Raw genomic sequence first — 18,851 nt, 5'->3', positions numbered from 1 at the left:
ACACTTCCGGGAATGTCGCAGCATGTTGACGTGATGTGTTATTTGGTAGAGGGCGTTTTTTTTTAACAATTTTATTTATTTATTATAAATGATTTTTTTATTTTTTTTATCTTTATACAAACGCCATGACATACAAGACAATACAAAACAGACAATACAGTACAGTAACAATAGAACACAAATACAGCACATTTATAATTAATGTAATAATAATATATGCCTAATATTGGCCACATTTCACATCCATAAGTCTACATTTTGTCATTCTAAGCCATTGTTTATGGTATTTGAGATTGAAGCCAAGCAGTAGGCCTACATTCAAACAATTCATGACTCAAAAAATAAGAAGGCTGTAAAAACTATTCTTTTGTGTTCTCATTTGAATATTTTCGATTAGTAATTCCCCCCGGCTATGATTTTTTTGAGCGGTGGTCACAACGCTCCTATACGTGGCCGTGTGTGTGGGTCTGTCTGTTTGTCTGTTTGTCTGTCTGTATGTCTGTCTGTCTCCGGGTATGTAGCCTGGCCCTGCAGTAACCTTTTCTGACCACACATGTTAAGGGAGGGGCGCTGTTGTTCAGGATAGGCCAGGCATAGGCCAGGCACAAACACACACAGGGGGCACACACACACACACACACACACACACACACACACACACAGGGGGCACACACACACACACACACACACACACACACACACACCACCGCTCAGTTCACACGAGTGTGATTTTGTATTGATGTATTGATAACTTGTCGTTTATTATCAACGATTAAAAACAAGGGCAATTTGACATTTGACAATCATACCAATCATAGAGGTTTTATATAGACAATAACATAAAATGAAGTAGGCTACTGCATATCATGGATGTATTATTCATAATCATTGAAGTCAGCCAGTCAGTCAGCCTCTTTTCCACTGACATGGCCCAACACCACACCACTCCACACCGCCCACTTGTGCCAGGTTTTCCACTACAAGGACCTGGGTAGAGTGGTGTGAAAGTGGTACTAAAAAGTATCCACTACAGAGTAGGTCTGAGCTAGGCCAAACAGGGTCGCAAGCACAGACTGATCACTCACTGACTTTTCATTTAGACCGCCAGGATAAAGTTGTAATACATGATAATAAATTCTATTGTGTTATAACCACTATTATAATCTATTATAGTGTATTATAGTTATCATATAATACATTAATACTTATTGTTTGCGACCGAAGGTCACATTTACCCTGAAAAACTTTGTCGCTTGAGTGACCTTTTTTTTTTTTTTTTTTTTTTTTCTGTACAGGAAGCGATGTCAGTGTGATGTCAGTGAGTCGTGACATCACTTCCTGTACGGGGCGGCTACAAAAAAAAGAGAAGGATACACAAGACTAAGAAAGACAAAAAAAGAGAAGAATAAAAAAGAAAAAAAGGAGGAAGAGGATAAATATACCAAAAGGAGAGAGAAGAAAGGGTGGATGAGGTACAATGTGCGGTATCCTCCTCCGATCTGATACGGGCGGCTGGACTTAGATCACCTATGAAAGAATGTCCATCCACCTGGAGAAAAGAAAATGTAACAAGGAGGTGGCAACGGGGCGGCCAGATAAAGTTATTAGGCCTGGATCTGACTTTAAGTCGACGTACAGGATTCCAGAAGTGTAGCGCTTAAGGCCATTCCATACTTTGACCGAAACCGCCGTTTTCGGTCAAAAGGTCCTTTTCTACCATAAAATTATATCCCTCGGGACACAACTAACCGAACATTTCGGTCGAAGTATGGAGAGGCCTTTATTCACTCTTGTATCAAACCGGTACTCGAAACGTTCTTAGAATTTAACATATTAGTAAATATGGGGTGGCTGTGTTAAGAACGTTTCGTTGTCAAGCTCAACATTGGGCATTTGGACCTATACATGGAGAAATGGTGCGAACCTGTTTGGCCTAAACATGGAGATGTGGAGAACACTATATATGGAGATAGTCCAGTCCATCATGTCATATGGGACTACCGTCATAGACAGTAGCCATTGTTAGGCCAGAGTCAATGGCTGTCTGTCTGACTGTCTGGGGGCGGCTGGACTTAGATCACCTAAAGAATGTCCATCCACCTGGAGAAAAGAAAATGTAACAAGGAGGTGGCAACGGGGCGGCCAGATAAAGTTATTAGGCCTGGTATCTGACTTTAAGTCGACGCACAGGATTCCAGAAGTGTAGCGCTTATTCGCTCTTGTATCAAACCGGTACTCGAAACGTTCTTAGAATTTAACATATTTTCTAAAGTAAATATGGGAGCGGCTGTGTTAAGAACGTTTCATTGTCAAGCTCAACGTTGGGCATTTGGACCTATACATGGAGAAATGGAGCGAACCTGTTTGGCCTAAACATGGAGATGTGGAGAACACTATACATATGGAGATAGTCCAGTCCATCATGTCATATGGGACTACCGTCATAGACAGTAGCCATTGTTAGGCCGGAGTCAATGGCTGTCATGAACAAACTCCCCCCAGTATGACAACAACTAGAATCGTCAGAGAAACGCTGTGGTTGGCCAGATGGCCAAGAATTGGCGCGACCTCGCCCTAGATAAGCTATTTTTTGAAAACTTTGAACAGGGCTTAAGTGCTTAAAATTATGATCGGAATAGTCATTCATATGACTTTTGTACATCCTTTATCTAGGGACCCCCTGGAACCCCCTTAAGGCCTCAAGGGCCCCTGGGGGTCTCCAGACCCCAATTTGGGAATTAGTTGAGGGTACAGTATGAACATGCAATGTAGCCACTTGGCCGCTAGGTGTCGTAGTTGAATGCAGATGCAGATTAATTCAGAATGTGCAATGTTTTTAATGACAAGGTGTAAGGTTTAAATAATTCCATTAACAGTATTCACATACATTTCATAGAAGTAATCATTGGAACCCATTATTGATTTACGTCAGTTTGAACTAGAATTGGACTATGCCACTGGCAATGGTATCTAGATAATGGCTGTAAATATGGCGTTCACAAACTGAATACTGCAGAATGAATTATAATGTACACGTATGTGAATGAACAATAATTAATAAAGGACCACAATGGAAATAAGCTCTCAAGCTTTATTGTTTTTCTTCTTTTTTTATATATAAATGTGTATTTTGACAATAACGATGTCAATAAAGACTCACTCACTCACTCACTCACTCACTCACTCACTCAAAGTAATTCATAATTTTGGGGGTTACTCTCCATGGATTCAGCACTGCTCTATAGTGCCAGGGACAGAAGTGCTTTGACCGCAAAAGAAAAAGGTTCCAGAATAGAATAAATAGAATTAGAAACATATAATGTACTGAAATAAGAATAAGATCTGTATTGATCCCCATGGCAAAATTCAGACAGCAAATAACAGCAGTGAGAATTAAACATATTCAAAAGTATGGGTATTCGTAAGTCAAGAACCAAACCAAGTGTGCTTGCACAAAATTGATCTTGGATGCAGGGTATTTCCCTGGTTTTGTCTACAGAGGGCACTATAGCCTATCCTATAATCTCACAAAAGAAATACATTTTTGAGGTGGTGGTATATGATGATCTTAAGAGGCACTTGTTTCAGACAACAAGCTGTAGTTTATAATTTTGCTTTGTTGCAACAAACAAACAAACCAAAAATTAACCACAACAGAAAAAATACAAACTTGCTTTGTAAATTCTATTTAAGTTCTTTTATCCCCTGAGTGTTAAAATGGCACTTTGTCCAATAGAACAAGCAACATGACAATCAACCTAAAAGTAAGGAAGGTGTACAAGGGCCAGGATTAGAGAGTGGAGACAAGAGGAGTACAGAGACAAGGGCCCCTTTCCCACCAAAATAACTTTGGTTCTGTAGAACTAGTTCTGTTCTAGAAACACATGAAGAGATAGCCCCGAATGACCATAACAGGTCTGTAACTGTGAGAGTGTACAAATGGAACCAAATGGACTCTACAGGTCCATCTGTACACTGCAGAGTGTACAATAAAACTTTGAGAACCACTATAGTAATTGTTGACTTATAATATGACAGTCTCAAAGAGTGTCATATATATTCTGAAGAAAACCTGGAGACTTGACATTCAGTAATTGGGTATTATGATTAAAATAAGAACATTATAATGGTGTGTAAAACAGAAAATCAAAAATGTGCCGCATGGACAAGGCCCAAATCTTTGCCAAGGACACATTTTGTCCGTGTACAGACATATTGATGATGACCCATGGCTTCTTTGTTTATATCATGGGTCTTCAACACGGGGTCCGGCAAATCTCGAGTGATAGAAATGTTTTTTTTCTCCTTTTTTATATTAACCACTTGAATCCTAGTGTCCATATTCTGAGAACATTAGCCAAAAATAACAGAGCTACAAGCTCACAACGCCTCTTGTAGATTGGCTATTTTCGGCAAAGAGGTTTGGTGTAGAGGGGGAAAAGAGCAGACTAAGTACAGAGTGAAAGGTAAGTATTGACGGTTCAAGTGGTTAAATATTTGAAAACACAAATTGACATGAATCCAAAATACAGTGACGATTGTGCTGTCAAACAAAGAAACTATATGGAATCTATAAGGTTGTGGGGCTCCCTGCTTCATCTCTCTCTCTCAGGGTCCCTGGCCTGAAAGCGTTGAAGACCCCTGGTTTATATCATTATCCATTGTTTATATCACATCTGCATTTTCCAACCTGTAGAATCGTGACACATAGTGTAACGGTACTGTTTCAACCCTGGTGGAAAAAGGGCCAATGTGACAGCACCAGAAAAAGATTCAGAGCTTTGAGGTGAACTTTTAAAGGACAACTTTGTTTTTTTACAACAAGGGTTCATATTTTAGATTGTAATTAGAGAAAAGAAAAAGTGAGTGTTAAAATGTTTTCATTTGCTTTGTTCTATTGTTTTATCGCGTTTACCGTGCTAAAATGTGGGGCATGCGTACGCATGGGGGCATGCGTACAAGTGGCTAAATATGTCTTTTTAGACACAATACGCCAGTAGTTTCTTTATTGCTATTTACAGTAACACTTCTAGCCCCCATAAGTCACATCCAACCATGAAAGGTTGTGTTGTATCTTGGGAATGGGCTTATTCTGTGTAAAATGACACATTTAGCCACCCAAACCACTGAAATAAGAGTAAATGAAAAGTAAATGAAATACTTTTAACACCCATCTTTTATATTATTTAATTACTAAAATCTAAAATATGAACCCTTGTTGTAAAAAACTAAAGTTGTCCTTTAAAGTTGTACCATGTAACTTTTTTTATAAAACAAATCTTAAAATTGTCCTAACTGTTAAATCGCTAAAGTTTTAGAACACCCACTATTTTCAGTTTCTGAAGCCTTCTCTTTATATGTTTTCTATGATCCTGGCCGTGGACCGGATTTCGCGCAAAATTGACGTAATCTGCATCATCTGTATACGTTGTGTATACGTTGCCCAATCACATCGCCGATCATGCACACATGGTACACTACCGGCCAATCACAGCGCATCTTGAAGTGGGGTCGCCATATTTGTAGTCGCCTGTGTGTCTCTTTACTCAAAAGGTAATCTCGCCTACCAGGCAGGGTGAAGTAGTCCGTTTCTCCGGAATGCCTGAACGCACAGGAACCAGGGACCCCTCCAAAGATAGCTCTCGGCGTTGTGGAGGCAGACGCGGGGGTGTGAAGGTACGAAAAACGGGCGAAAGACGCGAACGCGACCGCGGTTTGCTATAGGGCTACTGACCACTAGTTGAGAATCTTACACAGTATAGCTTTAAGTGAACTTTGTAGTACTTTGAGGACCATCATCATAAATACAACATATCATTATAGTAATAAAACTCCCTTCTCTCCCTCCAACATTTGTGTCAGTAAAACCATGAACAGTAACAGCTGAAGAAGGACCTGAATAAGAGACGTGGTGGAGTTTTAAACGTAAGCCTTGTGGCTGCCGGCCTCTGACATAGGAGCTGCTCTGTAGATCTTGTGGTCGGTGGTGTTGTAGTTGTACGAGAAGTTCCTGGGACAGGAAACAAACACATATCAGAAAGTGCACAGCACACCACAGTTCCAACGGAACAAACACTATTATCAAAGAAGACACTCGTAGCTGCCGATGCAAACGTTTTATTACACAGTAAGGACAGACAAGCCTGAAGAAGGCAGCTTGTCTGTCCGAAACGTTCCTGGTCCTTTCTGTGTGATAAAAGCACCAAGTCCCCATCTTTAAACCAATCGAGTGTCTTGTTTTATTTGCCATCCTGACCTGGCATTTGGCCTTTGTGTCACCAAAGGCCAAGTGGCCTTGCCCCTAAAATGACGAAATTCCAGGCCTGGCCGCCTGGGTGGTGGGTACCATCATTTGTTGCTGCTTTTAAAGGCTTACAGGCTAATTCTTAATTTATAATCAATCGCACGAGTGTCGCTTATTTATATACCTGAAATAACTGATATTCAAGCCAACATGTTGTAGCCTGTAGATTCATGGAATAAATGAGTGATGTCAGTGTTCATTACCCTGCTGGGGGTCCCGGGGGGTCTCTCTTACAGGAACAACACAGCATGGAACCTCCCAGCATGGCCAGAGCAGACGCTCCCCAGCCCAGGTACAGGCCTGTCCCCAACTCAAACCTAAACACACACAATAAATACACTCTTTATTAGTATTAGCAGCGTTGGATGTGCTGGGGAGGGTGAGGTAGATAGGATCCATTCCTCTGTTTTTGATGTGCTCCTGCCTTTGTCATTCATTTATGTTTGCTCGCTGCTTCAGACTAATTAAAAGGGATATTCCACTTTAAAAAAGTGCATGTTTGTCATTTTATTGTCTTTTGAGAACATCCTAGACAGTTTTTAATTTGCATGATTTAATATTTCGATATTTGATATTCATTTAATCAGACACTCCCCATCCAGGGCTCATTCATATACAAAGCCATTGTAACTTCAAACTCCATTTTAACCATGATAGATTCATCAAAAACACCTGTCTTTTTTTCTGGTAAGAAGAAAGAAGAAGATACTACCCTCCTAATATGTGAGGAGGGAAGGAATGAATCTGACCCTGAGACAGATGAACCCGCACACTGCCACTTGTTTGTTCCAGAGGATAATTTAGCAAAGTTTCGGTCGTGAGACCTTTCTCAAGCTTGAGAAAGGTGTGCGGCTTAATCTCTCTCAGCGTCAGATTCCTTTCTACTGTTTTGTTACCCACACACCTGCTTGAGAGGAACTGGGTGTGAGAATTCTTTTTTTGGGGGGAAAATGGAAAAAATTATAATAAAATGAAAAAAGTTATTGAAAAAACATGCTCACGTATTAGGAGGGCAGTATGAGTCACCAGGAAAAAGATAGGTGTTTTTGATGAATCTATCATGGTTAAAATGGAGTTTGAAGTTACAATGGGTTTCTATAGGAATGGGCCCTGGATGGGGAGTGGGGAAATATCTAAATATTTGAATCATGCAAATTAAAATCTGTCCAGGGTGTTCACAAAAGCCTGAGTAGACGATAAAATGACCAAAAGTTTTTTTGAAAGTGGAATATCCCTTTAAATACATGCTTTTCCTTTTGGAAAATGTAGATTGTCTGTCTGATATGTTTGATATTTATGTTTGATAGGCCTAAGTGTTTTTATTGTATTTTTTACAAATTAAATCCTGAGTATTATTATATGAAGTAGATTAATCCATGCTCACTTGACTCCTCCGTAGAAGGGATCATAGAATTCCTGGACAACTCGAGCTGCGTACCACGACACTGCTATCAAGGTGCATAGGCCTGTTGTAAAAAACAAACGACATACACACGCCTGTTAGAAAACACAGCTGTCAGTCAGTGCCTGACTGCGTTTTCATGGACCCTGGTCCCTAATATTCCACTTATCTTCATAGGATGACAGCTCAATCTGGGGAAAAAGAAATGCCTCGTGAGGTTGAGAGGGGTGGTGCAGTAAACCTTTTGATATCCAGATCAACAAGAAAATATCAGCATGTAAACACTAATTCTGTTTGTTTCGCACTGGTTGGTTGGTCTCTGTTTGGAAATTGACAGAAAAAGAAAACCGGAAGAACCACTTTGTGTATGTCAAAAATAATATTCAGATTAAAATGCTTTGAGGTATTTAAACAAGGATTACTTTTATTTAGGGTCCATGTAAACAATTACGCTCCCTGGTCGTAATTATTTCACTCTGAATGAATATATTACGTAAATGCAGTCTGTGTGCGCACACCTGTTTTAACACACCACAGCTGTCTCTACAGGGGGATATAGATGTTCTAAGACAGTGGTTCTCAACCTTTTCAGGCCGCGACCCCCAAAATAATCATACTTGAACTGGGGACCCCCTAGCCTGGCGGGGCCCGACGTCATACTGAGTGAACGCAGTATGACGTCGGGCCCCACCAGGCTAGGGACCCCCCACCCTGCACAAGTACTTGGAGTTGTAAGAAAAATAGCAGATCTACAAGCTCACAACGCCTTGCGTTGCGAGGCGTTGTGAGCATGTAGATCGGCTATTTTCACAATTTCTGCCCAATGTTATGTTTTCTTATTATTATGGCTCTGCATGTGTGATTCAAATCTGATGATATGTATTTTTGACTTTTCTAAGTAAAATAGGCCCCTAAAATAAAGAAGCCTTAATGCTAAGAGCTTATCGGTGTAGAATACAAAGATATGCATGATGCATATTTATCACATGATTCCAGATGATGATGTGTAGTTATGTGTGAGTTTTGGACAAAAAATGTGAAGGAGTAGTAGGGAAAAAACATGTTTTGAAGAAAATGCGAAATGGCGGAGAGAAAGCTAGAAATTGATCATATTACCTACTGTATGGTTCAAGTATTATAGCTGGAAATAGCAGCATCATGAGGCAGATTACACTTTTGTTTTAGTTTGACTGTCTTCCATGGCCCACTGGCAATGTGCAGCGCACAAAAAGTTGAATGGCAATCAGTACAACAGAAGCACCACCTCCTCCATTTTAAATGCTATATTAATCACACTGGCATTTTAAGTTGTCTTCACCTGACAGGATAAACAGCACGCCTCCGGTGAGGGCTATCTTGCCCTTGGCGAGTTCCGACGTCCTGCCGATCTTCGTACATTTGAGTCCGAGAGACGAGACCACGATGGAAGCCAGACCCACCAGGAGAGACATGATCATCAGAGCTCTGCAGGCCTGGATGTGACCTGTGTGAGACACAAAACTATACATTTTAGTGTACATAGTATGGGTCATTTGATCAGGACATCCCTAAAGTAGCTCTAGCGTAAGTTCATAAGGAAGATCTCTGTCACGCTTGATGTAGACAACTATTCCACAATCTCTGAATGCTATATAGAGTCTGGAACAGCAGCTCCCGAACGGCGAGTATCGAAAACGGGCATTAACGTTCAAAAAAATATATTTTAAAATGTCATTTCTGCTAAGCAGCAAGCTAAACATGCTTATATGATTTTTATTTATATAATGATAAATGTGTGCGATGTGAGACTGAAACGGAAGTGACGTGGGGGCTTCACTTCCGCTTTCATCTCGCACTCATTTTTATCTTTCTGCTTTGCCAGACCTGTATGCTGGGAGCATTTGACCAAATCGCGGAGGCAACCGTCTGGCCACGCGAGACTACGCTTGATGCGTCACAAACATCCTGTCATTCACAGCTTGAGGCTGTGAGCACCTCTAGCCAATCAGGCAATCGAACCCTGCCTTTAAATATCACTGCCTCTGACCTAACTTCGCGTCACCAGACTTTCCACCTCGGAGGAAAGCCTGGTATCCGTTCTAAATTGTCCCACCGTGTGATCTGTGTGAGAAGACCGGAAAGAAAAAATAAATACAAAAACTGATGGTTCCGGGCCCACTGATGACTATAACAAACTACAACATGACATAAAGTTATTTTCGTAACAATGCGAATCAATGAGTTTATTCTCGCTAGTCGCAGTACGAGTTAGAATAGAAGATGAACATACCAAACGATTATTGTACCAAAATAAACAAAACGATTATACCAATTTTATTATGTTTACCATGTTTATTTTAAACATTTGGGATTCTGGTTTCCGGTTTGGTGGTTCCGGCAAACCTGTAGTCCGCCTGATGACTACAACACGACGTAGGTTATTTCCGCTTTCCGACCGGATCAGAAACCCGAAAATGGTACTGATCCCAGGCTCCCTCCGACCCCTTCTCTTTTCAGGAAGCAACGAGCTGCCCACCTCCATCCCCAAGTCCACCATGTCTCAGTCGTCTAGAGTTGAGAAGAAAGGAGGTTCATCTGCACTACTACCACAAGAGTCTAATCATTTAGTAAGACGCCCTAAGGCCGAAGTCATCGACCTCGGTGACCTGGGTGATGATCCAGGTGTCCATTTAGTTTTAGTCATAGTCTTTTGAATAAAATGTCATTTAGTTTTAGTCATAATTTAGTCACCTGAAAAGTTTTAGTTTTAGTCCAATTTTAGTCGACTAAATATAAGATTTTATGGCGACTAAATCTACTGTTGATTTAGTCAACAAAAATCTATTTTGGCAGGCCTTGATGGCACCGTAACGTCTGATTTTACACTTGATTGCGTGCTGAAAATAGCCGATCTACAAGCTCACAACACGTCGCAAACGCGTCGCAAACGCGTCGCGACGCGCCCGACGCGTTGTGAGCTTATAGATCTGTTATTTTCAGCATGCAACACCTGAGAGCAACCAAACATAAAATGACTCTCTTCAGCACAGTCCCTCTCTAACGTTTTAGTCTAGTTTTTATTTTGTTGACGAAATTGTCAATATATTTAGTCTTAGTTTTAGTCATCACAGCTTAGTTTTTATTTAGTTTTCGTCAGTGAAAAAAACACAGTCGACAAACATTTTTCGTCATAGTTTTAGTCTCTGTGTATCATAATGGCTATCCAGGGTTTGGTGAGATCAGTGTCATGATCTTCATATATGGAGATGCAGGTGATGATAGTCAGCTCCACATATGGAGTCTTGGCCATATACAATATGGAGCGTGACATGAGCCACATCTAACATTGAATATCCTGCGTGTGCATGCAAACATGCAAGCACATACACAGTTCTTAGGTCTCTGTCCTGAGACTGCCGGCACGGTCTGTCACCTTAATATAGCTGTGTACATTTCTACTACATGCCATTGCTTTTCAGTGCCATGTTCAACTTGTGTAGCCTGTCAATGCCATTAGACTTATTATAGATCTTAGTTCCTCCTGTAGAGGACTCACAAAGCCACCGTGTGGGCCAATACAAACCGAACACTAGTGCAAATCTCAACCTTTGATTGACATAAACATAATTGGTATGAGAGAGTGAGAGAGGTAAGCCTCTATCAGAGTCCAGGGTGAAGAGCTATTCACTTCACCGCGTTGTAGTTTCCTAGCTATCACCTAGGCTTTGTTATGTATTTTTAGGTGATAGCTAGAAAACTACACTGCGGTGAAGTGAATAGCTCTTCACCCTGGACTCTGTAGAGGCTGTAGTCAATCGCGATGTGTATGACAGAGAGAAGGAGGAAGACACAGGTACTACAGGTAATCACGTCACACACTACTATTTCCACTGCTGTACAGTAGGCTACACTGTTGCCACTACATTGCATACTAGTACTATAAAGGCATACCTCCTGATGGACTTGACCGAGCACACCTTTCTAATGTAATGTTAAGTATATAAACCATCTTACTCATTATGTTGCTATATGTTCTTATATAATTATGTATACAAATAAACATAACAAAGTCATTATAAACCTATATCTTCCACCAGTCCCTGTTCGAATTTACAACGTACAATTTATAGTTTATAATAATGTACTATTATTATTATTATAGCCAGTAGAGTAACAACTAGAAACCTCCTTCACTCCTGATGTCATTACTGTGATGTCTGTGATGCTACCCGTACAGCCGCAGTTTCAGAACTTTTTTTCATTTTAAGTAATATCCATGTAATTACATAAAAACATGCAACTGATATTGTTGTATAGATCTTTCTCACTTTCTGTATGTAAATATCTGAAGTTGTCACATAATCTTTGCCCTAAACTATTTCTCCGAGAGAGAAGCTGAAAGACATGCACATCCCAGACCTACTATTATTATACCCAGTAGAGTAACAACTAGAAACTTCCTTCATTCCTGATGTCATTACTGTGATGTCTGTACAGCCGCAGTTTCAGAAGCTTTTCACAGTTTAAGTAATATCCATTTAATTACATAAAAAGTAAAAACATGCAACCGATATTGTTGTATAGATCTTTCTGTATGTAAATATCTGAAGTTGTCCCTTAATCTTTTGCCCTAAACTATTTCTCTGTGAGAGACAGAAGCTGAAAGACACGCACATCCCAGACCTACTAGGCTGGGTGCTGCAGCTGGATCAAAAAGTTCAACAGTAGCCGATACAAGAATAACAATCCTTACACCAGTATTGCTGCTCCCATAATGTAATTTTACTTGGTAACGTTTCGAGCCACCAGGTCTGAGGAAGAGCCTGGTGTGCCAATTTCTAAAGTATTTCTCTCCCATAAACCACTTAAACCCCAGCATCCATATTGTGGCGAGAGCTATCGGAATGAAATAACATATAGACAAGCTTGTCAATCGGCTATTTCCCAGCTAAAGCTTTCCCCCACAGAACACACACTGGTATAGAGCCGTGAGGGGCTCCGCTCAACCATGTGGTCAGGTCACGTACCGGGCAAGGCCAGCAGGGATTCAAACTCGCGACAGTTCTTCACACCGGTACTGTCCTCGGCACAGGACCGCCACAGGTTCTGGAACTGTCTGGTGGAGATGATCACACTCCCTGACACCGAGGAGAGCTTCCAGTACTCGTTGGTCAGGCTCATGCCCGTTAGCAACCAGCTCCCCACGCCCAACAGGAACCCCGTTAACTCCAGCGATGTTGTCATGTCTGTCTGTCTGTCTGTCTGTCTGTCTGTCTGTCTGTCTGTCAATCAATCAATCTATCCCCTCGCACTCGCAGACCTCTCTCTCTTTTTCTCTCTTAACGTGTTTTCTATCTGACACTGCCCTGGAGTGGAAAGTAAACCAATCAGCCCTTTATACAGTGTTTCTGATGTCCTGTTCTACACCCCCTCTCTCTCTCTGTCTCTCTCCCGCTCGCTCTCTTTCCCCAGCAGTAACAGTGTTTCGATACTTCCCCCCACCTTGTTTTCTTTATACGGCACTATACTCTGTGTTACTGCACCTAGTTTCAGGTGTAGGGGAACTTTACTCTTTGTTCAGGGCTCATAAAACGAGCGCGCCTCCCCTGAAGTCATCACCATAATCACGAGGACACAGGAAGTGTTGGCTGTTGACCTACAGTACATAAATGACACATATTCCTCCTCCCTGGCCATGTTGGTGCCTCAGTCCTGCTCCACGGCCGTTCCTAAGTAACCATCTGAGTTTAGGCCAGCTTTAGCCTTTAGAATGTTATTGTAACTCAGCTCAATTGTAGGACAGACCACAGCCAAGGTTTTGAGATCACACGGTTCTTTATTCCGTGAGCTATACAGAGTCTCAGTGCTGCTTGCTGCATGTGTCACTAGTTGGAATATACTGTATAGCCACTGGCATTTGGGGTCCCAGGGGATTGCAATTGCCAACCTCTCACTTTCGCATTTAACCTCAACAAGGTTTGACAAAGTTTAATTCAGGCCTTGTGTTTCAGCCAGCCATATTTATTTGGTAGTATTTGTATATATCATTTGGTATGTTGTGCTATTCTTTATTGTTTCTGTGTTCTATGAGGTGGAGAGTTGGTGGAGGTGAAGAGAGAAACAGGGTTAATTGCCAAATTGACACTGACAGCATTTCTGCCAGTAACAAATTGATAGATGTCAGACTGATGATCACCGGCGCTCGCTCCTGTGTGCCTGTGGGGAATTGGTCTCTGTCGTTGGTTGGCTGTCTCCGCTAAATGCTCCAATGACGCCAACGCTGCGGGTTGGCTGGGTCCGCTCACCGTTTCCTACAAAGTCCACACTTGGACTTGACAGCGGGGGAGGAGGACCGACAGCTCAGGCAGTGGAGAATCGATCCCTCCCTCCTCCAGTCCCACCCAAACCAAACCTCGTCTTTTGTTCACTTGTGTCTTTGGAAAAGACTTCGAGACTAATGTGTTAGCCTGTGTGACCAACACAGGTCCTTAATTCCCTTCACTTCAAGGTCTTCCTCTTAGCCTATACTGTAAATCACTATACAGGCTAGCTCCACCGCACCTCTCAGAACCCTTTCTCTCCCTCTTGCTCACTCCATTCCCAATACCAGAAAAAAATCACCCTAGGGCATTTGGCCCAATCCTACATGAAGGCCCCCCACTGGCCCAGGCCCCTCTCAACATGATCCCTTGCCCTCTACCCCCAACTCCCCCTCCTTCATATCACCCCACTCCCACAGCCCAATACCCCCAACCGCCACCCAACAACACCCCGTACACCCCAACCCCCAACCCCCCCCAAAAAATTAAAAAGAGGGGTCTAATTACTTTTCCATTCCATATCGCTACTCTTGGTCTATTGATAAATGTGTGTAATATCTGTGTTCATGTCAAGGTGCAGATTTGTCCATGTTGAAATATAATGTCCATGTACTGTATTTGCCAGCGAATCACCGTATTTACTTATTTATATCATAGCCCTTACCCGTTCAAAGATATGAGCTCCAAAATGATGTGCAGTGTGTGGGTTATGGGATGTGCACTGTGCATACAGTATATGAGGGATGGAAAGTAACTTTAACTGGTGCTTGCATGATAATATGTAGGAGCATCAATGTAAGAAATACCCGTTTTGTTTAATGGCTACCTCCCCCCTCCCCCCCCCCCCCCATCCCACCCACCCACCCGCCTGCGCACACACCCGCCTGCCTGCACACACACACACACGCACGCACGCACGCACGCACGCACGCACGCACGCACGCACGCACGCACGCACGCACGCACGCACGCACGCACGCACACACACACACACACACACACACACACACACATGCTAGATGCAGAATAGATAGTAGATACACCATAAAAATGCGAATATACAGTATATGATTTGTGAAAGTGACAAACGGGCTTCACAGTTATGTTAGGTGTGTTCATATGCTAATGGTGATGCGATTTCAGATCAATTGCTCCAGCCACTGAGGAGAAACGCTGTTTCAGACAGACAGACAGACAGACAGACACTCACTCACTCACTCACTCACTCACTCACTCAGACATTCGCAAAATTATAGTATAGATAATGATACACATTTCCTGCAATATGGATACGTTTCACACAGATTTAATTTATTTGCTAAATAGTTACGATTTTAAATCATTGAATCGAATTCACCATGAATGAACCGATATCGTCCATGTATCGTATCGTCAACCATGTATCGTGATGCGTATCGTATCGCTATTAAAATGCATCGTTACACCCCTAGTAGTGTCTCACCTGGGGGTAAGTGTCTCACCTGGTAGTACAGTAAAGGTCTTTGCACACTGCTGCGTTTTTCGGGCCGAATATCGGAGTGAATTTCGGAGTGCGTGAATAAAAAAAATCAACCTCACGTTATGTCAATCACGTTTGCACACTGCCGCCCGTTTCGTATTTATTTTCGGACCAGGTGCTCTCTCTCTCTTTCCTCTCTCTCTCCCTGGCCTACGGCTTTCGGATTTCCAAAACGCAACGAAAACACGCAGTGCAATGTGCAACCACCTTAAGTGTCTCACCTGGCAGTCCCAGGATGGTCTTGTATTTGCTGCACTGAATGGCGCCCATGGAGGTGGCAGCGCAGCTCATCCACAGCCCCTCAAACTGCCACTGGCTGGTGGTCACCGACTCCGAGTGGCTGCGGACCTTCCACACCTGGGAGCTGGTGCAGCTGGACTGGAGACACCAGGACAGCACGCCCATCACCAGCCCCACCACCTGGATGGCTAGAGCAGCCATGCTGCTGCTGCTATGGACTGGGCTTCGACCTATGACAGGGGTGTCCAAACCTTTTTCAAAGGGGGCCACATTAGAAAATATTAAAACCCCCAAGCGCCGACAACATCTCCTGACATAATGTACCTTCCTATGCATCACATTTAAACTATTTTATTTAACTATCATCATCATTATTTAATATCAACAGTCTTTTGTCAGCTGTGTGCTCTGAACAAAACACAAATTTCACCAGACGTGCAAGGTACAAAATACAATCAAATAGCCTTTCTTTGTCCCCTTCAGAATGAGACAACAGGGAACAAGGAATCCTGACAAATTATGCTCTTGGAAAATATTCTTGTTTGACGGTGCTGGCACGTGTGTGTAATACAATTTAGGAATGAACCTGCGGGTCATATAAAATTCGTCCTCTGGCCGCAATTGGCCCCCGGGGCACACTTTGGACACCCCTGGGCCCTGACCTATGAGTACAGGAAGATGTGGTGGTGTCATCAACATGGAACCAATTCTCTTTTCACTCCGGAGATGTGAAAATGAATAAACGATCGACGTGATGAATCAAATAGACAACCTGAAGATGCACCAGCGAAATTTTTAGCATCAAATGATTGATATATTTGATGCTTTAATTTGTGCTTTATCAATGCGGATGTACTCTAGAACAGTGGTTCTCAACCTGTGGGTCGGGACCCCCAGGTGGGTCCCCGACATATCTGTACAAACAAGTCCAAACTGAATGTAATGCCTACAATTCCAAGTGCTTGTCAGGGTGGTGGGGGGGGGGGGGGGGGGTCTCAATGAATTGAGTACAAAGGACCCCAATGTAAACAGGCCATAGTGCTTTCTTGGTTTTAAAACCTATTAGTAGAACGGAACTCAAACTGCTAATAAAGTATTCAATCAATCCCCATTTCAAATATGATTATTTTGGGGGGTCAAGGCCTGAACAGGTTGAGAACCACTGGATTATCTAAATGAGACGAGTTCTTAGCATGATCTACAGTTAATAATAACAACCCATTTATTAAAGCAGCACTATGTAACCTTGTTTGATGAATACAATGTAACTGTGTCCAATGTGTATGGTAGAGTATGTTAATACAATCTAACTTATACAACTGAGGTATTTTGGCTCCCTGCTCTTCTATTGAGACATTTAGATGTCTCACACAATTTTTTTACATGATGGTCAAGATTCAATGTATCCCCTGAGCAAGCAGGCTGGCTCTAGCTCAATGTTAATGTCAGCACTTGCGCAGGAAACCGGGTTCAAATCCGTAGTGGAAGAAGAAAGTTATAATGCTGCTTTAAGGTGATCAAAGTGCACAAAATTAAAAAGGACAGGTTCCTTCTGTTGCAAAAACAAACAAACAAAACACAATTATCACCCTTCTGCTGCAATGCCCTTTCCCATGTGTTGCTACCTTGTTGCGGTGCATGGGGACTGGGGAGGCTTGTGTGCCTCCGTGACTCTGAGGGCTATACCGGCGGGTGTCATACCCATGCCAGGTTCAACCAAGCCGGGCAGGTCTCAGGGGAGAGAGGCTCGACGAAACGCAGCACCTGGAACTCCAGGTTGGGTGTTGGGCGTGGGGCTAACAACTCCACCCCATAAAAAAACAGCAATTGTTACAGAAACGCGAACAAGCGCACTTGCTCGTGGCTATTAAGCCGTTAAGTAAATAAGTAAATATTCCGTAGAGGATTTGTTCACATTGTTTGTTGACAAGTGTCATAGTTCAAATGACATATGACTAGATTATAAGGCATAAGGAGTTTTATTCTATGGGGGGTTGGGTTCAAACATAATGAATATAACATGTAATAAGCACTCAATCCCTACTTTGTCGTACGACGGTTAGCAAAAATTGCATGAGCTCACCACATGTACATCATAATGTGTGGTGGTGAGCTTGCAGATCTGCTATTGTGGCTGTTTTTGCAAACTTTGAAAAAGTTTCAGAAATATGGGAAGCTTTTGGTGGAGAAATAATACATATTTGCTCTGATCAGTGATATACAACATTTTTGGAGCAGTGAACATACAGTAGGCTATATACCTACAATAGCAGATCTTACCAAACGTTCCTGGACCAGCCTGGATCTTTGACGCTGAATCTCTGCAATTTATGTTTTGTAATCTGTTCTCCTCCTTATTGTCTAGATTTTTGGTTTTTAAGTTCCTCTGAACTGGGTTTCTGAACTGAAGATGTGTGTATCTGTTGGTTCCTGTGAAACTGACTCTGTGAGGGGGGTATTCAGGGAGAGTGGGGTGGGTCAACGAACTCTGGGGAAAGAGCAAACTAATGTCTGACATACAGAAACCCACTGTGAGATCTGTCACGTAAAATAGGAATTCAACCCTGAACATTGTTCAGGGTTGAAAATGTCATTTCTACGTTGATTTTATCAACCTTTTTAGCCGAATGTTCAACTATATGACATGCCCAGGATAGGGGTGCTGCTAGTGGTTCATGTGGGCAAGAAATAAACAGGTGGGGATGTCAAACAAGCAGCAGATACTTTGCGTATGTTCAGATCATAATGATAGGGTTTAGTTTTGATACCAATAAAAGGTAATTATGTGGATCTCAGGATCTCTGACTTCAGGTGGCCAGTGTGTGCCAATATGCTGACAGATGCTGAGTCTGCTGACAGAACCCTCGCTAAAAACCCCAGGGCAAAAATCCACTCGTCCGAGACAGTTTGCCCTCCTGGCCCCCAAGTTGTGGAATAAACTCCCTGTCGCACTTAGAACAACGGACTCACTCGCTAGCTTTGGCCGTGGACTGAAGACTCACCTTTTCAGACTCCACCTAAACCCTTAGCACTACTGAAAAATCAATGACCATACATGAAGCTAGTTAGCATTTGTTTTTTAGGTTT

At 42.3% G+C, this 18,851-nt stretch overlaps 1 protein-coding gene across 1 annotated transcript; it reads right to left on the bottom strand.

Annotated features, from left to right (window-relative positions):
• Positions 1-3,071: 3,071 nt before the first annotated feature.
• On the bottom strand, positions 3,072-18,197 carry cldn15lb (claudin 15-like b). Its single transcript, XM_080731570.1, has 6 exons — positions 18,045-18,197; positions 15,746-16,015; positions 9,025-9,189; positions 7,689-7,770; positions 6,508-6,621; positions 3,072-6,010 (listed from the first exon to the last, which is right to left on the bottom strand). The coding sequence occupies exons 2-6, from the start codon at positions 15,963-15,965 to the stop codon at positions 5,920-5,922; spliced, it is 672 nt and encodes a 223-aa protein (XP_080587696.1). The 5' UTR covers positions 15,966-16,015; positions 18,045-18,197; the 3' UTR covers positions 3,072-5,919.
• Positions 18,198-18,851: the final 654 nt, after the last annotated feature.

The sequence above is a fragment of the Nannobrachium achirus genome (genome assembly GCF_963921795.1).
Source record: "Nannobrachium achirus genome assembly, chromosome: 8".
NCBI lineage: Eukaryota > Metazoa > Chordata > Actinopteri > Myctophiformes > Myctophidae > Nannobrachium > Nannobrachium achirus.
The sequence above is the reverse complement of the archived record's forward strand: the minus strand, read 5'-3'. Positions and strand labels throughout refer to the sequence as shown.

What these genes read in the sequence shown, in the direction of transcription:
- cldn15lb (XM_080731570.1), bottom strand. Translation starts at nt 15,965, where the DNA reads ATGGCTGCTCTAGCCATCCAGGTGGTGGGGCTGGTGATGGGCGTGCTG. An exon ending in CGTGCTGTTTATCCTGTCAG is followed by an intron (nt 7,771 to 9,024) that starts GTGAAGACAACT and finishes TTTTTACAACAG; the next exon opens with GCCTATGCACCTTGATAGCA. An exon ending in CCCCCGGGACCCCCAGCAGG is followed by an intron (nt 6,011 to 6,507) that starts GTAATGAACACT and finishes TTCCTGTCCCAG; the next exon opens with GAACTTCTCGTACAACTACA.